The sequence below is a fragment of the Monodelphis domestica genome, chromosome 4, assembly GCF_027887165.1.
Source record: "Monodelphis domestica isolate mMonDom1 chromosome 4, mMonDom1.pri, whole genome shotgun sequence".
NCBI classification, from domain to species: domain Eukaryota; kingdom Metazoa; phylum Chordata; class Mammalia; order Didelphimorphia; family Didelphidae; genus Monodelphis; species Monodelphis domestica.
Window position 1 is genome coordinate 247,532,759 of NC_077230.1, and position 23,224 is coordinate 247,555,982.

A 23,224-nucleotide genomic window follows, 5' to 3' on the forward strand; every position below is an offset into this window, starting at 1 on the left:
GCATAAATTTTTTATAACCAAATCATTGTCTTTTTTAAAAGTACTTTTGGGACAAGTAGGTGACTTAGTATGTAAAAACTTTGCATTTTAGAATAATAATACATTCCCTCCTGAAGAGGGTGTTGAAAAACACCAGGATCACTTGGGGATTCATGGCTGAGTTATGAGGTATATGAATCAATTGACAAGAGAAATCAAAAACATTTTTAAAAATTCAAATAAAAAAGGAAAAATAATTTCTGAATGAAATATAAACTATCAAAGTTTTATGTGTAAAAATTTTAAGTAAAGGAAAATAAACCTATAACAGGCCCTTGAATTAGGGCCCAATTAAAGTGATTTAAGCAATGATGCATTTACCCAATCAGCAGTTAGAACTACAGAAATTTCTGCCACAGTGAAAGCCTGAATAGGGACTAGATTATAGGACCCAGGTAGGAGCAAAATTTGAGATAATTGGTAGAATGTGGGACAAGGAAGACCTGCCTTTGACTTATGTCAAAACAGCTGTAACCTCGGACTCCAAACAAGTTCAAGTCCTCTTGTCTTGACTCAAAATTTCATTAGTTCCATTGGGATTAGTTGACTTTTTTGACCTTGTACTCGATTGGCACTATGTAGTTTAGCTTTGTGCTTCTTTGGCACTGTGAAATGGCTCTTTTTGTATTCCCTTCTCCAGGAGTCAGACAGAATCATTAAGCAAAGTCCCATAATTTTTTTTTTAACAATCAGTGGCATCATTTTTATAGTCTAAAACTCTTTGGGTATGCATTGACATCAGGGCAAATGTATTTTAAACTTACATTACTGCAAAATCAAAAGAGTTACAGAAAATCTTCTTAATACTGGTGACATGTGCTTCAAATACAAAAAGGAGAGAAAAAATAAAACTGAAATAGTATATTGTACATGCAAGGAAAAACAATGATAAAAAAGTTATAAAAATAAAAAATACATAGCTTACAATTATTGACACTGTGTCAGCTAGGGAGAGGTAGAATACAAAGGTTTCTCACCAAAAATGAGATCCATTTCCTTTTTAAACCTGGTAATGATCAATCCATTGTGAGTACAAAGCAAATGATTTTCATAAAGTAACAGTTTTTCATAAAGAACAGTAGTACAGCATGTAATATACATTCAAAAAGTATCAATATCCCCAAAGTTATAACAGCCCATTTAATTACAACAGTAAAGAAACCCACTATCATATTTTATATAAGTTGTTGTTTGACAAAAAAAAATAACAACCTATGAACTGATGGATATTTGTCACAATTTTTACAGACATAGCAAATCTTTCAACCTTGGCAAATATACTTTTAAACAAAGTAAAACTTATTTGGATCTAGAACATCGCCAAGAAATCTAGATTGGTGGAAGTAAATTAACTTGAAGAGGTTTTTCAGGAGCTCTTTTTTCAGCTTGCTTATTCATAGAAACACCTTGGTAGGAACATTTCTTTGTTTCTTTACCTTTAATACAGCATTCTTTAAAATATAAATATATAAAAATACTCATCCATTCAGAAACCACTAGTTAATTAAAATTCTTTTTGAAGACTCCTTAGAATCACCATTAAATTCTTAGCTTATTAAATTCTCTAAAGGTTGTTAACCAAGTTAAATCCGTGACAATTAACAAATGAAAGAGGGAAAAAAAACTGTTTATGGGCTTTTACAATATTTTGTTCAGTAGCCATAGGGGTAAGGTAACTGAATATAACAGTAATTAAATCCTAGCACATTAAAATGATTCAGTGTAACAGAATAGTATTGAATACATTTATATATGAACTTACAACAACAAAATTAAATCTTAAACAAAACAATCAGCAAAATACAATAAGATACTGAGACTTTCATTAAAAAAAATGGATTCTGAAAAGGCTTAAAATCTTCACCTCCAGTTTCTTTAAATTTCCTTTATCCATTCAGATTCCTTTTGTCAGAACTGTGGGATTTCCCATAACAAGGGAGAACATGAAGTTGAGGAATCTCAAACTGGATGAATCTTAGAGATTAGGTAGGCCCAAAAGGCAAAGGGTTGTAGAGGGATGAATTTCTCCCCTGAGTCTCAGGCAATATAATTGAAAGGATCAGTGTTAGAAAGAAAAAACATCCTAAAGCTGGAAGCTGTTTGAAATAGGTAATGTACTACTCTTTCATAGAATATGCCATGATTGTAATCAGCTTCCTATCTGGAAATGTCTCTTCCTTCTCCCTGTCCCCCCTGAGGTAAAACGTTATTTTCCCCAGAGGGAGTTAGGAGGCTTCTCTTTGCTTAAAGGAAAAAGACACTCTAGTGTTGTTGTTGTTGTTGTTTTTACCATCTGCCCTGAAGAGCAACTCCAAGGACTTTTAGCTTCTCGGTGGCAGCAATCAGTCCAGCAGGGGCAGCAACAGTGGTCAGGGTGGAGGCTGATTTAGGAGCAGAGCTGGAGATCAGGAGGAGGATTTCTGGGGGCCAGGGGCTGGGGGCTGGGGCCGGGTGAGGGATCAGGGTCGAGAAGGTCAGGAGGAAGACAGAGAGTCAGCAGCAAGGAAAGAGGAATGAAGGTCTCAATCATTTGGGCTAGAGAAGTGGTTTATTTCTTCTTCACCAAAAGTTTCCAGGCTAAAAATAGCCTGGCCAGTAGGGAGAGCTAGCAACCTGCCAAAAAGGAGGAAAAGAAAAATAGCAGTTCCAAAGAGAGTTGAAGTTTGCAAGAGTGGGTGGGGTGGTTAAAAAGCCTTGGCAGGAGAAATGTGGCTCAAAAAAAAATTATAAGCCTGGGACAGGAAGTAAAGAGTTGGGACCTTCCACGTCTCTGCCTTATATCCTCTATATACAGGTAGTATGTAATGAAAGGAATTCAGTGGGCTCCTGGGAAATGTAGTTCTTTTTTTAGGGTAACAGATTTTCAAATTATACAAGTGGATGGAGATCCAAGCCTGGAGATGGGTGGTCCTGGATTCAAATGTGGCCTCAGACACCTCCCATGTAAGGATAAGTGCTAAGGGACAGAGAAAAATATAGTACCTATATAATATATTCTATATAGTATCTATATCTAGTATCCCTTGGGAAACCCTAATCTTGTGGAAAGATTTAGGGATTCCCGGGTTGGAGAGTTGCCATTAGAGGAGACTGCCTTTTCCCTAGAGTACAGAGACCAACCTGTCTGAGAGCTTTCAGTCAAAGACCAACTTGGCTAAGGTAATCCTAAGGGTTTATCACCTAGGAATCTGGGTTACCTAGGAAGCCAACCCCAGGCTTGAGAGAGGATCAAGCTATTAGTGAGCCCTGACTCCTTAGCTTTCTTAATGACAATCTGAGTAGTTAGTATACAGATCGTTAGATAGTATTTGCATTTTTAAGTAAGAGCAGGAAGTAGATAAGCAGGTCCTATAGAAGCAATGAAGAGTCTGGGTTTTGACAGTGAGTTTGCCCTTGAGCTAATTCATGTTCAGGCATGTTAGCTGAGCCCTCTTGAAGTTCAGGCTGATTCCTTCCTCCTTTACTCTCCAAACTTTATCTTCCTAGAAGCCTCTAATCTTCTTCCTGGCACAGCCCAGATAGGAGAAATCCTACACCTTTTCCCTCTCCCTTCTCTTTAATTTCTTTCCTCTATATTAATTAAAATCATCATAAATTTCCAGCTGACTTGAGTATTTTATTTGGGATATTCCATGGCGACCAATAATTAATAAAGTTTAGGTCATAATGCTAAAATTATCCTCTACACTTGACATTCTAAATCTTTAGTTTTTCCAGATGAATTTTATCACAGTTTGTCCCAAGTTCTATAAGACATCTCCATGATAATTAAATTGTTATATAATTATAAGTGTACATTAACTTTGGTGGTATTGTCATTTTTTATCATGTTGGCATGGTCCAGGTATGAATAGTGAATAGTCTTTCAAGTATTAAATTATTTCTTTAAATGGCATTTTGTAATTGCATCTATATAAACATCTTGGGTGTTTTGGTAGATTGATTCAGCTAGATGGGGAAGTCACATAGTTATTTACCTCAATTCCATCCTTTGAAAATGGGGATAATAATAACAACTGCCTCATGGTTGTTGTAAGGATCAAATGTGGCAATAATTATAAACCTCCTAGTACCATGCCTGGCACCTATTAAGTCCCATATAGACATTATTATTTTATTGTTCTCCAAATACTTTATGCATTTTGTAGTTATTTAGAATGGGGTTTCTCTTTTTTTCTCTTATTGCCCCTTGGATTTTGTTATTATTATATGGAAGTGTTGTGAATCTTAATTTCTCATACTTCTGAATGTTAAAAATTTCCCCATTGGTGAATTCTCCATTGGGACAATTCCCTATTGGGAACATTCCTCATTTGGACAGTGACAACTCTACTTAGATCAGAAATATGAAGACCTCTACTCCACCCGTACTTAAGACTGCTTGAGGGGAAAAAACTCCTTGCTGAACAATGAAAAGTACTTAAGCCATGCCTATTTTTAAGACTAATACAAAAGGTTGATAAGTACCTATAAAGGTCAGGCAACTTGTGAATTTACAAGGAACAAAGAACTGGGAAACTTACTCAGAGCTTTCCTGGTGTGATTTACTCAAAATTCCACACCTTCTTAGGTGTGGACTAAGAATGGTCTATCCTTTGGAAAACGTCTACTGTGATTGGTAGATGTAAGAATTTAGGGGAGGTGACAAAGGAAAAATTTCCCTTTATAAGGAAAGGAAAAGCTGAAAAACAGGGCTAGAGATATAGAGTCTCTTGAGAGACAGTCTCTAAGGAGGTTGTTAAGAGAAGGACAATCTCTAAGGAGGTCTCTCAAGGGAGGCTGACTCTGGCTGAAACTCCCTCTGGGGAGACTCTGTCCCCCTGAATCCTCGCTTGAACAGATCTTATGGTGAGTGATTAAGGACTGACTGATCTTTTCTTTTAGGGCTGCCTGGGCCGGCCTATTCTTTTCTCATTTATTTCCTTTTTTCTCTCTCACTCTCTTTCTTTGATTCCTCATTGTATTATTAATTAAATTCTCTATAAAAGCCAGTTGACTTGGGTATATTCATAATTGGGAATATTTCCCTGGCGACCACCTTATATTTGATTTAAAACAAGACACTGTAGTGAAAACATAGTTTCTGCTGTCACAATTTACTCACCCACTCTTATATCTACTACAATTTATATCTTCCACTATTTTACTCACTACAGTTTACAACCTCAACCATTTTAATTATTACAGTTTATGAGGTCAACCATTTTAATTCTCACAGTGTGGTTCGTTTTTGAGGATATATTTTGTAGCCTACAATTTTGCTGAGGTTATTGTCTCTCAATTAGTATCTTTTATGATTCCTTAGGCTTTTCCAGTTATTACCATCCTTTCATCAGAAAACACGTGTCATTTTATCTCATTTTAATTTGTTTTTGTTTGTTTAATTTCTATCTTGAGTCCTACTCTTTTTTTCTAACATTTATGAAGCCATATCAAGTAATATAATGTGGAGGGTGGACATACTTGCTTTACTTTCATTTATTGTGAACATTTCTAATGTGTTTCTATTGCATATGATGCTTGTTTTTGTTTTTTGGTAGATGCTTTTTGTGTTATTAAAAATGTTTCTTCATTCCTATACTTTGCATGATTTTTAGCATAAATGGGAGTTGTCCTTTGTCTAGGCTTTTTCAGCATTTACTGAGATAATTATATGGTTCTGAATATTTTTATTTTTTATATATTAATTGTGTTGATTGCTTTCCTTTTAAAACATTTTGTTTGCCTTCCTTTTGGTCATAATGAATAATTTCTTGGATAATCACATTAATCTGACAGAATTTTGTTTAAAATCTTTGAATTGATTTTTATTAACAACATTGGTCTTTAGTTTTTCTTCTGTGTTTTGTCCTTCACTGGATTAAGTATTAGGACTATATTTGTTTCATAACAGGACTTTGGTTGCATGCTTTTCTTTCTCAATTTTTAAAAATAGTTTGTTAGTATTAGTACCAATTGTATTTTAGATAAATATTGCCAAAATGAAACTAGTTTGTCAATTCAATCACATTTATATAATTTTGGACCTAGATTACACAATAATTGTTTTTCTAGAATTATGCAAATGGAAAGAGGACTTTTAAAAATTATTAGACAGCTAGTTTACTTTCAGGTAAGACCATCTATCCCAGGAAGACAATATTATCGTTTAATGCTTTTTCTGTCTCTTTGTTCCCCTATTATTCCTACTCTATGCCTATAAATCCATTAAGAAAAAGGAGAATTTTATAATTTTTTTCTCACTCCATTGTTGAACACCTATCACTGTTAACCCAGGTAAGGTATTGAGTTTATAAAAATACAAGAAGGGAGTATCTGTTCCAATTTGGGGAGATATTTGTTTTTGGTCTTAAGATTCAAATTTGAAGTGCTGACATAGTGTTATGTACAAATTCATACAGTTTTATTACATCCTTTAGTTTTATTCTTTGTACTCATGGTATGTTTTGTGGACATTTTGTGAGTTTCTCACATATTTACAGTTAATTGCCAATATTTTTTTTTAATGGACCCACATAGTATCACTGTTTTTCATGACACTTTTTAAACTATTACACTAACACAATTTTCTGTGTGTTTTTAGCTTACAGAAAAAACTGATAAGGAATATTACAGTTTGGATGACATGTTTGTCTCAACGGCAGCCAAGAAGGAATGTTTTGGTGGTGATGAAGAGAAACAGAAGAAAAAAGCAATCTTAGAGCATCAGAAGCTTGCTGCACAAATGGAGAAGTGTCCATATTGTTTTGACAGTTCTCAGCTTCCTAAGCACCTTATCATTGCAATAGGCATCAAGGTATGAAAACAGAAAACTTACTGAATTGGATAAAAAGATTAAAAGAAATATTCATAGTTTTGTTTTTGTTCCATAATTTCCTGAGGTGTGTGTTTCTCTTTTTAATTCCTCTTCTAAAGTTTTTTTTCCCCTTACCTAAAAGCACAAAGTCAGCGAATCTGCTAATCTGCTTATTCCATGGGCATGCTTTTTAGTGACTGTATTGATTCTTGCCATATGCCACAAGATTCAGTCTCCAAATAACCATTGACTTACTTTTTACTCAACACTTCTATATCTGTTGTGGCACTAAGTACTTTCTTCAGTGAGAAGTGTGCGTTTATTCTGTTGGAATAGGTAGGTGTCAGCTTTTTCATTCTAGGTCCAATGTCCTCTGCTGGAATTGCTTTATATCAAGGAGGAAAAAATGATTTACCTAAGGATAAATAATGGTAGAGCCATGGACATCACTAAGGACTTCTAAATCCTTGGGCATCTTTCAGTTATGCCATCTTAATTGACTTTTAAGAATTATTATTCAACTTTTTCCTTTAAGGTATCAATTAGAATATGCATTTGATAAATTGTATATTATAATTTTCTGTTAATTCAATAATTTAATCTATCGAAGTGTCTGTTAATAGTGGAGATTTCAGTCCATACTGTTCTCATTCTTTGCAATTCATATACATGACCTTCCATAAATACTCCAGAAAGAATCCATTCACTGGTTGAGGGACCTTCCCCTGGGATTTTAAAAAACTTTTCAGTAAGTACCAGTGCAGCACTTGACTGTCCATATCTTTTTGGTTACCCATGCTACACGAGTGGCCTACCCAACTTTTCAGGCACATAGCCTTAAAGAGTGGGGATTGTACCATTGATTTCATGTTATATTATTCTCCTCCCCAAACTACAGCAATGTCCGGGAAAGAGAAATCTATGGCATAGATACTTAGATCTCCAACTCTATTGCATCAGTTGAATGTTTATTTGGGTTAATAATCTTTTAAAATGGCTTTGGTTCCTTATATTTATACCAGACCAACTGCTTTAATCCAGTTGTTTTATTCTTAGCTAATAAAAGCTAATAATAAAGAAGGTCCCTCAAGACATTTTGATATGAGAAGAAGATAGGATAACTTAACAAGGGGCCCTTGGGGTAACCCGAAAGATAGGTTTCTGTATATGGGGGTTTTTTAGTGAGTAGTTTTAGGTATTCGAAGCTATTAAGAAGTGAGGGGAATATCAGCTAATTGAAATAAAGCTCTATGAGAGCAGGCTTTGCCTCTTTCTTTTTTTTGAAACACTGGAATGAGGCTTATCCTAATACATAATTGACATTTCTTCAGAGTGTCTCAAAAGTCTTAGTGCTGTTAAACTTGTTTTTCAGTTGTATCTGACTTTTTGTGACCACAGTAAGTTTAGGCCAACTGATTTTTTCAGGCCAGGTTTGCCTGTGTCTTGATGGAATCACATAGTCAGCTTTGTTCTCCCAGAAATTCAGTTTTGCCACTTTGCCTAGGAACAATTCGAACTTGGAGAAAACAGACTTATGACTGCTCTTCTCTGTGCTAGCTCCATTGCCTCTTTCACATCCTCTAAGTTTGGACTTCAAACGGTTCTACCTTCATTATTTTTCTCATCTACATGTTATATTCTCCCATGGTAATCTTATATATTTATGTATTGTCATGGCTTTAACTATCACATCCCAAGCCTATATAATTAATCTTAAACTCTTTCCTGAACTTTTAACTTTAGTTATCACATCTTGATGATTCTGCTGCTAAATTTTTTTTGCATTTTACCCCTACTCTCTAATTCCACTATCATCATTCAAGTGGAGACTTTTATTCCTACCTACCTATTCTATTGCAGGGACATCCTAATAGAACTTTTTTCTTATTCTAATCTGTCCTTTTCATCTCTGCCAAAAGAAATCAATTTGCATGGAGCTAGCTCAGTCTTTGTAAAGATCCTTCTAGTATTCTTATACCTTACTCTCCTCCACAAAGCATTCTGATTTCCAAACTGATACATTTTCAATGTCCTCCAGGTGTAGAATGCTCTTCCTTCTCATCTCTGTAAATGCCAAAACTGTAAGGATAATTTTTAGTGTTTTGGCTTAAAATCTAAATAAGTGGTCGCCATGGGAAATTCCAAATTAAAGAGAGAGAGACTTGTCCACAGTGGCCTCCCTGAGCCTAAGGGAGAGGGAGACAATCTTATAACTCACCATGAGACCCTCTCCAAGATGGGTTCCAGTCCTCTACTGAAAACGATTTCCTCAACTGAGTTCAGAATCTAACTCAATTCCAAATTCCAACTGAATAGCCTCCTGACTTTTTACCCCTTCCTTTTAAAGAAATTTTCTCTTATGTTACCTCCCCTAAATTTTCATGTCTACCAATCACAGTAGACACTTTTCCCCAGGACTGCCCATTCTTAGTTCTCACCTTCTCTGGTTAGATTATTTCCTCAGAGTACTTCACACCTCTTTGTTAAGCTTGCCTCTTGTAAGTTTCTTGACCGTTTTGTGATTAATTTAACCTTTACAGATACTTAACACCTTTTTGTATTAGATCTAAAAATAGACCTATCTTTAGGTTCTAGCTTTACTATAAGGTATGAGTTAGTGATTTTCATTATTCAGTCAGCAGTTTACAACTTTTATCTTCCCCTAAAGTATGTCTAATTAGGGTGGAGTAATTTTAAAAGTTCCCAATACATTCTTGATTCTCATTAGACCAAGTATCTCCATTGTTACAATAAGGGGATAGCTAAATCAAATCTTCTAAGGTACAGTCTGAGTACTGTTTATGATTCACATCTCTGCTTCCTGTAAACCTTAAAATTCCTTAGACTTATAAATGTTGGAAATTTCACCATTGGGAAATTTCATACTTGAAAAATTTCTTACTGATAGTCTATTGGAATGTGAACCCCATTGGCATGGGAGGTTCCTCCTCCTCCCTTCTTAAGATTACTTTAGGACAAACCTTTTGCTGAACAATGGAAAGGACTTTGACCTATGCTTAAGCATAGAACAGGAATTTCTTTGAGTCATGATTGATTTTAGAATTGATACAATGGAGATACTTGGAATCAATCTCCACCCTACTCAGTCCTAACAGGATTGAGGAAGGGCTGCAGCATAGATCAAAATTTAATTATTCCAATCTCTACCCTACTCAGGTTAACAGGATTTAGGAAGGGCTGTAGCAAAGGATCAAAGATTTAATTATTTGAAAATATGACCTTCAACAGACATGTGCAAATCCAGAGACCTCTGGGCGGTCCTGGGTTAAGCTAGAGCCTCCATTGGCACAGGGAAATTGATGGACAGTGATTGGTAGATATGAGAACTGAGGGGAGGGAACTTGGATGGTTTCCTTAGAGAGAGAGGGGGGTCTGAAGACTGAGAGGTGGTGGTGGTTGAGGAGTTTGTCTGAGTGGTTGGAGTGTGCTCTGAGAAGCTTGCTCTGAAGGAAGCTGAAGGTGGGGGCCTCTGAGACTGTTTCTCCATTTTGGTCACGTGAGTAATAGGGACTGATCTCTTTTCTTTGCCCCAGCTATCTAAGGGCTTGGGCCTTTTGGTCCAGCCTAAACAGAAGGGGTATTTAAGCCCTATTCCCTTCTCTCCCTTTTCTCTCTCTCTATCTCTAATTCCTTTCTTCCTCCTGTTGTAATTAAACTCCATAAAAGATTGACTGCTGACTTGAGCTTTCATTTAGGAATTACATAGCTGAATTCCTTGGCGACCTTAAATTAATATATATCAGTCTTTTAAAGTGATTTCCTTGTCACATTCCTGGCCTCCTTGGTTTCCTTAAGCTTCAACAAAAGTTCTACCTTCTGCAAGAATCCTTCCTCAGTTCTTCTTAATACTTCCCCTCTGAGAATATCTCCAGTTTATACTGGAGGTATCTTGTTTGTACAACATTCTTTGCATGTTGTTTACTCCCTTAAATTGTGAACTCCTTGAGAGAGAGGACTCTTTTTTTTTCCTTTCTTTGTATCTCTAGTGCTTAGCTTTGCTAGGTGACTACCTAAACTATTTGACTGTAAAGAACTACTAAATGAAGAAACTCCCTCTATCAATGTAGGTCAGCTTCTTTCTTCAACTTAAAGCCTTTGAGAATTTCCTGAGGTAAATAACTTGCTCAGGGTCACAACCACTGTCTTTCAGAATCAAAACTTAAAATATAATATTATCTGTTTGTGAGATGACTTTCTTTCCACTACTCCATGCAGCCTCTATATCATATATTTCTCTTAAGACCACTTTGAACATTCAAGTCATCATCTTTTACATGATATGGTTCAAACTTGAATGCTTTCAGAATGTGTAGTCAGAACTAATGGAACTCTTCACATCCTGAAAACCTTACATGAATTAAGAATTTGATTGAACCTGATAGAGCAACTTATATCTGGACAAGAGTTCCTTCTGTCTGAATAAGAACCTTTTCTATAGTATACTCAGCCAATACGTAGACTTTGTCAAAAATCTCTGGGGTGTGAGGCACCAATGTGGCTCAGTGGATTGAGATCCAGACCCAGAGACAAAACATCCTGGGTTCAAATCTGGCCACTTCTTAGCTATGTGACTTTGGGTAAGTCACTTAACCCCCATTGCCTATCCCTTTCCACTCTTCTGCCTTAGAACCAATACACAGTATTGATTCTTAGATGGAAGGTAAGGATTAAAAAAAAATCTCTGGGGTCCAGGAATAGAGCTAGCTAACTCTTGGGGCATCTCATTTTGCTTTTGAAAAGCTCTTATGACTAAGAAGTTTCTCCTTACATTAAATTTAAATCTCCTTCCTCAAAACTTCCACTCCTTGTTTCAAATTCTGCTCTTTGTGGCAAAGCAGAATAAGTTTCTTTGCTTTCCATATGCTTCAAGTGTAAGAGTTAAAATGGTTGAGGTCATAAACTGTAGTGATTAAAATAGTGGGTGATATAAATTATAGTAGATAAAAGAGTGGATGAGTAAATTGTGACCGCAGAAAATATATTTTCACTACAGTGTCTTGTTTTTAAATCAATATATAAGGTGGTAGCCAGGGAAATATTCCCAATTATGAATATACCCAAGTCAACTGGGTTTTATAGAGATTTTTAATTAATACAATGAGGAATTAAAGAAAGAGAGAAAAAAGAAATAATGAGAAAAGGATAGGTCGGCCCAGGGCAGCCCTGGCCAACCCAGGCCTAAGCCCTAAAAGATCAGTCAGTCCTTAATCACTCACCACAAGATCTATTCAAACAAGGATTCTAGTGACACCAGGCCAGCTTCATCTCAGCTGACTCCACCAGCTTAATCCTGAATCTCAATGTCTCCAAATCTCCCCGAGAGAGTCCTGAGAGAGACCCTTCAAGGCAGCCTTGGCCAGATGCTTCCTTCAATTCAGCCTTTCCCAGCTGACTGTCCCAAGAGTGCTTTTCATCTCCTTTTAAAGGGAATTTTTCCTATGTTACCTCCCCTAAGTTCTTACATCTACCAATCACAGTAGACGTTTTTCAAAGGACAGACCATTCTTTGTTCACACCTGAGTAGACTAATCTTTTGAGTAATTCACACCTGAGTATACTAGAATCTCTGAGTAAGTTTCCACCTCTTTGCTCCTTGTAAGTTCACAAGTTGTCTGACCTTCATAGGTACTTAGCACCCTTTTGTATTAGTCCTAAAATAGGCATGGCTTAAAGAACTTTTTGTCTTACTATAAGTATGGGTTTAAGTACTTTTCATTGTTCAGCAAGGAGTTTCTTCCCCTAAAGCAGGCTTAAGTAGGGGTGGAGTAGAGGTCTCCACATTTCTGATCTAAGTAGAGGTCTCACATTCCTGATCTAAGTTCCTTCATTGTTTAAAATGGGGAATGGTCTTAACCCAACCTTATGAAGTAGGGTCTGGGAATTTTTTTAAGGTTTACAATCCTAACCTTATGAAGTAGGATCTGAGAATTTTTAAGGTTCACACAAGGCAATTGAGACCTTCTGCCCAAGTTGTCCTTCATTTATCCATAGATCCTGGTCTCTGATCATTCCTTGAATAGCATAATATTTGAGATCCATTACTATCTTAGAATTCCTCCTATAGATGCTCTCCAGTTTATTAATATACTTTCTAAAATGTGACACTTATATTTGTATTCTTACAGTTTGAGTACAGTTCCACGTACTAAGTAGAAACTTAATGTTGTCAGCTTGATAGAGGAAACATTTTACAGTGGAGAGAATAGTAGATTTGACTCCGTGACTGCGAAAATATGGGTTTCAAGACTGTGAATTGCCCAAGCTGTAAAGATAATTTTTAGTGTCTTGATTTTATATCAAAAATAAGTGGTTGCCATGGGAAAAATTCCCAAATATGAAATACCCAAGTCTGCTGGGCTTTATGGAGATTTTAATTAATATAAATGAAGGAATTAAGGAAAGGGAAAGAGACAGAGTAAGAGGAAATATTAGGAAAAGGCTAGGGTCTAGGCCAATGGCCTAGGCCTTTCTCTTTAAGAGAGAAACTAAGTCAGTTTTTAATCACGTACCATAACATCTTTCCAAGCAAAACTAGTGTTCAGAGACCCAGCAGCCTTCTCTGACTCCTGACCTCCAATTCAGCTTCCAAGTTGAATTAAATCGAACTCCCTTGAACTGGTTCAGACAGCTTCTTTTAAAGAGAAATTTCTCTAGTGTCACCTCCCCTAAATTTTCACGTCTGCCAATCACAGTAGACGCTTTTCCTAGGACAGCCCATTCTTAGTTTTTAGTTCTCACCTTCTCTGGGTAGATTATATCTTCTGAGTACTTCACACCTCTTTGTTAAGCTTGCCCCTTGCAAGTTGCCTGACCTTTTAGTGATTCATTTGACCTTCATAGGTACTTAGCACCCTTTTGTATTAGATCTAAAAATAGACGTATCTTAAGGTTTTGGCCTCACTATAAGTATGAGTTAAGTACCTTCATTGTTCAATAAGGAGTTTTACAACTTTATCTTCCCCTAAAGTATGCCTAAGTATGGGTGGAGTAATTTTAAAGTTCCCAATACATTCCTTATCAAGTACCTCCAATGTTTAAATGGGGAATAACCTTAACCATAACCTTAAGATAATGTTCCAATGTAGAGTCTGAGAAATTTTAAGATTCACTATCCCCTGATGATCATTGGGAGACTAGTCTCCCCATTGATCATTTAACATCATCATCTTGTAGTTCTAAACTCACTTCTAACTACAGATGAATACAACATTCAATTTTCTAAGAGGAAATTACAGTAGTGAGGGAGGAATAGAAAAGAGAGCAAAACCAATGTTTTGCTATGTGCATTGACAGAAAGCCAAATCAGGGGCAGTCCCTTTTGGCATAAATGTGTACACTTACAATAAACGTTCAATCAAACTTCAGTTCAATCAACCATATCCAAAGTTAATTCTTGATCTTCTTGATGTAGTGTGAGTTTTCTGGCATCTTTCTGCAACAGTTCATTCTCTGGATTCAGGAGTTAACAAACTTCTTCCTTAAGGATCTTTTTCGAACAAAATAAAAATCTTAGATTTTTATAAAAATATAATCTCAAACAAAAGATCAAAAATCTTGGATTTTAAATTAAAATATAATCCCCCCTGAAGTAGGTGTGAAAAAAACATCCAGTTCAGCTCAGGATGCAATGTTGAGTTATGGGGGTGTATGAGTCAATTATCAAAAGAAGAGAAAAACACAACCAAAAACACAAGGGAAAAAAATTCAAAACAGGCCCTTGTATAGGTCCAATTTAAAGTAATTTCTATCCCACAAGTCTGTAGGACAGGATGCAGTAATATTTCACTTACCCATTTGTAGCCAAGACTACAGGAAGTTGCCATAATATAAGAAGGAAAAGAATTAGAATTCTATTTTGATAGGGAAGTGTCATTCCCTCGTCTGACTTTTTTTGTCATTCTCAGGGATATAGGGAGCCAGAATGATAGTCAAATTTTGTACTTGTATGAGTACTTCGCAAAGTGTAGATACAAGGAAGTCCTACGACTCAACATATGTCAAGTGTCGCAACCTCAAGTCTCACATTTCCTGTGAGTATTTCCTGTGTGCTCTTTTTGGCACTTTTCAGGCTAAGTCTGTGCTCCTTGTTTTTTATCCCTTTTCCTGGAATCATACATAAACATTAATCACAGTCCCATAATATTTTATCAATAAATGGCAGGGTCCCATAGTTTAAAGCTTTAGGTATACATTGATATTATAGCAAGAATATATATGTTAAACTTGTATTACTGCAAAAAATATATTAATTATGTGTACCTTTAGTACAAGAAATGAGAAAAAAATCAAATATTCTAATCAAAATAAAAGAAAACCAATAATAAAAATAAGGGAAAAAATCAGTAATTCAATGTGTCTTTGAAAAAAAGCATCCACTTGTCAATGGATTATTATCTCCAATGCATATGATAGGGTACAGTCAATCAGTCCCATCAGAAGATGCTTTCTTCACATGTGAGCAATGAATCCAAGAGTCCTTCTCTCCAACCTTTATAGATGTTGGAGTAGTTAACAATATTTGGAATGGTCCTTCCCACAAAGGCTGAGTTGCTCCAGTATGCTTGAAATTCTTAATATACACTTTGTCTCCTGAGTTCATGTCATGAAGAGAAAAATCTAGTGGTCTGGCTTGTACTGCAGCTCTGGATTCATGAAGTTCACGCAGTTTGTGCTGTAATTCCTATATATAGAAAGCAATAGTAGTATCTCCCCCTAATACTGGTGTATATGCAGGGGAAAAAGGTTTAGCCTGTATAGGCAGACATCCAAAAAGCATCTCAAATGATGAGATATGTATGTCTCCTTTAGGCCTGCTTCTAAGATAAAATAGGGCCAGAGGGAGAATTTCGGGCCGTTTTAAATGTATCTCAGTGCATAATTTTCCAATCATAGTTTTAAGTTCTTTGTTCACCCTTTCCTCTTGGCCTGAGCTCTGGGGATGATATGGAACATGGAATTTGGGAATTATCCCTAAGCAAGAATGTATTTGATTTAAGACAGAATTAGTAAAATGACTTCCTCTTTCTGAATCAATACGTACTGGCAGTCCAAAGCAAGGGATAATTTCCTTTAAAAGCACCTTAGCAACAAAATCCGCTGTGGCTCGGGTCGCAGGAAATGCTTCCGGCTATCTGGTCAGTTGATCTACAATGACTAGACAAAATTTATAACGTCCAGCCTTTGGCATTGTTATGAAATCTATCTGTAGATGCTCAAAAGGTGTGTAACCCAGAGGATGCCCACCAAAAGCTTTTTCACGAAATGCCTGTTGGTTATATGCCTGACACGTAGAGCAGGCTGAACACACTTTAGAGGCTATAGTAGTTATACCAGGGGCTATCCATACTCTCTTAACAGAGTCCACGATTCCTTGGGTGGCCAAATGGCCATTGTTATGAATATTGTCAAATTTGGTGATAGAAACTTCTAAGGAGCAGGGGTTTTCCTTCAGATGACACCCATACTCTATTAATCTGTTTTGCTTTGAATTTTTGTTTCCATTTTTCCACTTTCTTTTCATTATAGGAAAGCGATTAAATTAAATCATCACTGGTTGTTAATGTTAGAATTAATTCAGGTCCTTCTATGGCTGCTAGCTTTGCAGCGGCATCTGCTTCATCATTTCCTCTAAAGACAGGTTCAGTGCCGCCTCTATGGGCAGAGCAATGAAATACAGCTAGGGCTTCAGGAAGCTGGAGATCAGAAAGAACTTCATTAATAATTTCTGCGTTAGCTATAGATTTTCCAGCTGAGGTTAAAAATCCTCTCTGGAGCCATAGCATCCCGACTGAGTGACAAATGCCAAAAGCATATCTAGAATCTGTATAAATTGTTGCCTTTTTATCCTTGGCAATTACACAAGTGTGCTTCAGAGGTATGAGTTCTGCTCCTTGAGTGCTAATATTAGAAGGTAGTGAAGCTGACCACTCAGTGGCAAGTTCTGAGACTACGGCATCTCCAGTGTAGCCAGTGTAGCATGTGCCATCCCTCATAAAAGAGGAACCATCAGTAAATATGATCAGATCTGGATTGTCTAAGGGATTGTCCAAGAGATTATCTCGAGGCTTTTCTGCTATGGACACTAATGTTTCATAACTGTAATGGTTCTCCTGAAGTAGGTAAATCTGGAAGCAAGTTGGCAGGGTTAAGGGTTGTACAGCGTTTTGTGAGATTTAAAATGGTTGAGGTCTTAAACCGTAGTGGTTAAAATAGTGGAAGATATAAATTGTGATAGATATAAGAGACGGTGAGTAAATTTGACTGCAGAAATATGTTTCAGTACAGTGTCTTGGGTTTTAAAATCAAATATAAGGTGGTCGCCAGGGAAATATTCCCAATTATTCAAATACCCAAGTCAATTGGGTTTTATAGAGATTTTAATTAACAATACAATGAGTAATCAAAGAAAGAGAGAGAGAGTAAGAAAGGAACAAGTATGAAGAGCCTCAAGCCAATATGGCCTAGACCTGAGTCTTAAAAGAGAAATCAGTCAGTTTTTTATAACTCACCATAAGATCTGTCTAAGTAAGGAATTCTAATGACACCAGGCCAGCGTCCTTCCTCAAAGAGTCTTCCAGCCAGAGATTGTTTCAAAGGGCCTCTCTCAAGAGCCTCCAGAGCTCCTACCCCAGAGGGACAGAGCCCCTCAGAGGAGCTCCTCAAGGAGCTCTCCTTCAGAATGAGAATCAGAAACCAGATCTTTTTCTCTTCTCTGAGCTCTTATTTTTAAGGGCAAAATTTCCTCTGTCACCTCCCCTAAGTCCTTACATCTACCAATCACTGTAGATGTTTCTAAAGGACTGCCCATTCTTAGTCCACACCTAAGAAGGTGTGGAATTTTGAGTAATTCACACCAGGAAAGCTCTGAGTAAGTTTTCCAGTTCTTTGTTCCTTGTAAATTCACAAGTTGCTTGACCTTTATAGGTGCTTAGCTTAAGAAAAGTATGGGTTTAAGTACTTTTCATTGTTCAGAAAAGAGTTTACAACTTTATCTTCCCCTAGGGCAGACCCAAGTAGGTAAAGTAGAATTCTCACATTCCTGCTTTAAGTAGAGTTCACTGCCCAAATGGGGAATGGTCTTAATCCAATCTTATAAAGTAGGGTCTGGGAAATTTTAAGGTTTACAGTTTCAAGGTAATGTTTTTGCTATTTAACGAGGTTATTTCATACCTTGTAATTCTCTGGTCCGAGAGTGCCTGTGTTCTATGCTTCTACCTCATGTGGGCACATAATTGTTAATGGACATCCCAATACTAGATCAACAGTTTTTGTCACTAGTAAGGCTGTAGCAGCTACTCCTCTAAGGCATGGTGGTGCTCCTGATGCTACTAGGTCCAGTTGGGCAGAATAATAAGCAATTGGGCTCTGAGAAGGCCCCATAGTCTGAGTTAAAACACCTGAAGCTACTCCACTTCACACATGTACATACAAAGTAAATGGCTTGTTGTAATCTGGGATGCCTAGAGCAGGGGCAGACAGGGATAGCCTGTTTTAGATCTGATAGAGCTGACAAGTGTTCAGCCTCTAATTTGAGGGGTTCAGGGACCGAATCTTTTGTTAGTGTAATAAGGGGTTTAGTAATTTCCCCATAGCAAGGAATCCATTGTCTGCAAAACCGTGTTGCTCCTAAAATTGCTCTCAACTCTTTCTTAGTGGTAGGAGAGCTTAAATTTTGAATATTCTCAATTCGTTTTGGAGAAATATAGTGAGCACCAGCAGTCCGATAAATCCCAAATATTCTACTTTAGGGAGACATCACTGAACTTTATCCTTTGAGATTTTATGTCCTCTTTTGTGCAATTCCAAAAGAAGGTGTTTACTATCTTCTTGACATGTTTCTGTATCTGTTGAAGCCAAGAGTAGGTCATCAACATATTTGATTAATTTGCTTTTTAAAATGTTATATTATCTGTGTCTTGGCTCAAAATTTGCACAAATAAACTTGGGTTTTCCACATAACCCTGTGGCAAATGACTCCATGTATATGTGAACCCTTCCAGGTAAAAGCAAAAATATACCTGGATTTCTCATGTATAGGTATGGAAAAGAAAGCTGAGCACAAGTCTACTACTGTAAAGTATGTAGCTGTGCTAGGAATAGAGGAAATAATAGTATTTATGTTGGTAACTATAGAGTGTTTCTTTATAATGTGGTTATTCACTGCCCTTAGATCTTGTAGGAATCTATAGAGGTGCTTGCCATCAGGCCCTCTTTTTGGTTTTTTAACTGGCAGGATGGGTGTGTTCTATTCAGATTTGCAAGGGATTATTATTCTTGTTTAATTAATGAGTTAATAACAGGTAATACCCTCAATTTCCTCTTTTGAGAGGGGATACTGAGGAATAGAAGGAGGTGGGCTAGATTTAGTTTTTATCTGCACAGGAACAGCAGATTTAAGTAAGCCTATATCAGAAGAAGATGTGACCCAAAGAGACTCCGGTATATCTGAAGGTATTTCAAAAGTGGGAAGCTCTTTTGCCTCCTGGTTCTCTGAGAGAGAAGTACAGGTAGTAAATTTAAAGATTCTTCTGGTATTTCCAATGATAAGGAACCATCTGGGGAGCAAGTTATTGTGGCTCTGAGTTTGTATAGAAGGTCCCTCCCCAGCATATTTAAAGGGTAGTCAGGCATCAAAAGGAAGAAATGTTTTATCTCCAGTGGTTCTACAGACACTGTTCTAGGGGGAAGTCTTTGAACTCTTTGGGGTATTCATGATACTCCCACTACACTTTGTGAGTCAACAGAATAACAATTTAAATCAGATACATTCTTTAATACAGACCTCAGAACCAAAATTCAAGTTTTGTCATCTGTTCCTTGTGTGACTTTGGGCAAAATCTTGAACCCTCCTGGTTTCAGTTTTTTTTTATTTCTGTAAAGAGGTAGAGGAGTAGGCTTATATGACCTCCAAGGAGTTTATAGTTTAAATACTATGCTGCTCTTTTATCCAACACTGAAAAATCATAAAGAACTTTTCTTCAGGGAAATATGAAGCATGTTATTTTATTTGAAAATTGTTTATATCTTTGAAGAATATTTTTAAAATATTTTTTAAATTTTTAACAGTGGTTCACTACCTTTAATAAGCACCTAAAATGTACTTAATACTGTTTTAAGAAGGGTTCTGATGAGAAAAAAAAAGGAATTCATAATCTAATGGGGTGGGGATTAAAAGAAGCTGAAAAGCTAGAAGGGAATGGTAGAGGAGGAAGGATTTCCATTGTGAAGTAGAAAATGATGAGGTGACTCTGGACTCTCTCCTCAGTTGGAGAGTCTGAGAGGAATTATCAAATATTTATCTTCTACCCTTTCTAATAAGGGAAAGAAGGACCAAAGGGATAGGGGTTACTAAAGAGGTATTTGAAATGTAGATTAGCAACCAGGTGGGAAATGATGATCTAGACACCAGTAATTAGTTTTATCTTACATCATATACTTAGAAAGAGTGAATCAATCATTCTAACAATTGTTGGACCTAAAATCTCTTCATTTTTTAATTTGTGAAAGGTGTTATGCTTCATATTTTCTGTATATGGGAGTACTATTTCTCTAATGATGATAAACTTTAAGCATCAAAATCCTGGGGTTCCTACAGTAACACTTTCTGTACTCATTATGACAAGCAAAATTAAATATACTAACTTAATTATAAAATATCTTATACCATAAGTAGAGAATACCTGGTCTTCAGACAAAAAAAATGTAGTCTTCTACTTAATTTTATCCCAAGTGCCAAGAGGTGATATCCCCATTTATACTTGAGGTTGTGAAAATAAAGACACCACTTTCAAAATATTTATTATAATTTACTAAAAGACTGAAGTTTAGGAATGTTCTTACCTATTTTTCTCTTTTGACAGCTTTTTCCTCTTCATCCTTTCTCATCTTTTTATATATAATATAACTATTAGGTTATGCCATAACCCAAACTGATTATGATATAGAACTCAATTTTTTAACTAGTAAAGTCATAAAGGACCTTCAACAGAAATGTGGATTTTATGTGAAAAGTAATGAGTTTTCTTTTAAAAATGTTGTCTTTGAGATGTTTACAGATCAACTTCTTTGACATGATTAATAGGCAATTGGTTATGTACATCTAATCTTTAGGAACAAGATTAGTGCTTTGTATGGAGATTCTGTATATTTGGATTTTATCTGCAGTTTTGGCAATTGAACCCATGTAAGCTGAAGAGGCCATAAAGAGAGGATAATAAGAAAAAAAGGATTTAGGATAGAGGTTTGAGGTACAGCCACATTTGGGGGTGGGGTAAGCTAAAGATCCAGAAAAGGAAACTGAGAAGGAATTAGTCAGACAGACTAGAAGAGAACTGAGAGGACAGTATTGCAAACTCCTAGAGCAGAAAGACTATCCAGGAGGAAAAGACAATCAAGAGTATCAAATGCTGCTGGAGAGATCAAAAAGTATGAAGGGAGACAAAAGATTAGTTTGGGTAAGTAGGAGATTATTGGTAAATTAGAATTAAAGAGTTTTGATTGAGTGATGAGAGTGAAAGGCAGATGGCAAGAAGTTAAGAAATAGGAAGAAATAGGGATAATGTGAATAGATGGTTTTCTAGGATTTTGGTTATGAAATGGAGGAGGGATATAAATTGATAACTTCATCCAATATGGGTAGTATCAAGAATACCTACTTTGTTTCAAGTTTTATTTCTTTGATACCATGAAAAGTTCTCTGATGAATATTTTGTTTAATGATTATAATTTAATTTTTTTTCTCTCCCTAGGTTTACTTATGTTTGCCCAATTGTCAGTCACTTACTGAAGGGCATTGTCTGATAGTCCCGTTGCAGCACCATACAGCAGCTACTGTATTAGATGAAGATATTTGGGAGGAAATCCAGGTCAGTTTCTACATCTTAGTTAGAGCTTGTAAAGGATAATTTTAGCGTTGTGACCTAAATTATATTAATTATTGGTCGCCATGAATATCCTAGATAATAAAATAAAAATACCCAAGTCATTTTGAAATTTTATGGTCATTTAATTAATATAGTGGAAAGAAATTAAGAAGACTCATGAAGAAGGAAAGAGTGTAGGATTTTCTCCAACCTGGCTTGTGCTGGGCGGGAAGATTAGGGGATCTAGAAAGTAAGGATTTGGAGTGTGAAGGAGGAAGGAATCAGCCTGAACTCCAAGAGGGCTTAGCCAAGATGCCTGAACCTGAATTAGCTCAAGGGCAAACTTGCCTCCAAAACCCAGACAAATAGTTGCCGTCACGCCAAGATGTCAGAATGCTTAGCAAGCTGCCAGCCAGAGATGCCTCTCCAGGAAAAGAGGCCGAAGAAAGGAAGTGACGTGCCCCATATAGATGATTTTACACCACTTTCCTTCATCTCTTCTGTACCAATGTTATCTTAACTTGACTTAGGACAGCCCAGGGGTCTGTCCCCTGTTTCTGCACGTGTCTGTTGAAGGCCAATTTCTTAGATGATTAAATCTTTGAGTATGGTGTATGTATGAGTATGAGTATGAGTATTTATTAAACTAAGTAGGGTGGAGAAATGTAGAGTTCCCAAGACTTGATTCTGTTAGACCAAGTATCTCCATTGTTCCTAATCAGGAAATAGCTAAATCAGATCTTCTAAAGTATGGTCTGAGTAGGGTAGAGTAGTTTTAAAATTCACAAGGTACATAGTTACTAAGTGACTCTAAAAAATTATAAAATAATTTCAGAAAAGTTGACTTCATAATTATTTATTAGAGTAGCTTTTTTGTGAACTTACATATATTTTTGGCATATAATTTGTGTCCTGATCCTATATTAACTCTTACACAGTGTGATGTCATGAGTACTAAGCAGAGGAGAGATCTGAATTTGAATTCTGCTCCCAATGTTTGTTAATTATGTGATACCAGTTAACCTCTTAAAGCTTTAGTTTTCCTTGGTTTTAAACGTTCTCTTAAAATAATACCAACAGTACTTGTCTTATAGGTTTGTTATAAAGTTCCAAATGAGATAATGTACAGAGATGTATAAACTTAAACATTAAATCTCTGCTATTAAAACTATAGGATTCAGATTAGTAAAAAAATCATCTTGTGAACTCCCTCATTTTGAGGAAACTGAGGCCCAGAGATGATGTTTTTCCAGTGTCGTAGACTAAGTAGTAGAGGTGGCTAGTTTTGTGGCTTATGAAAACATTTGTTATTAATTTATAAAAAAGTAATGTTTATAAAATGAAACAATGACAAGTTCTAGATTTTGTTCAGAAAAAAAATGTAGACTGAGAGCACTTAGTTTTACTATTTTTACTTATGTATTCTTAAAAAAGCTCTTACCTTCCAGCTTGGAATGATATTGTGCACTGGTTCTAAGCAGAAGAGCAATAAGAGCTAGATAATGGG

General features: G+C 36.3%; 1 protein-coding gene across 2 annotated transcripts in view; it reads left to right on the forward strand.

Annotated features, from left to right (window-relative positions):
* The window catches only part of CWF19L2 (CWF19 like cell cycle control factor 2), a 142,680-nt gene that overhangs the window by 80,457 nt on the left and 38,999 nt on the right, over nt 1–23,224 (forward strand). The window contains exons 13-14 of one of the 2 annotated variants that reach the window (XM_007494895.3): nt 6,623–6,835; nt 21,604–21,720. In XM_007494895.3, coding sequence (XP_007494957.2) covers nt 6,623–6,835; nt 21,604–21,720 — 330 coding nt within the window. The remainder of the gene's footprint in view (nt 1–6,622; nt 6,836–21,603; nt 21,721–23,224) is intronic. The other variant, XM_056794442.1, reaches the window with a different exon arrangement.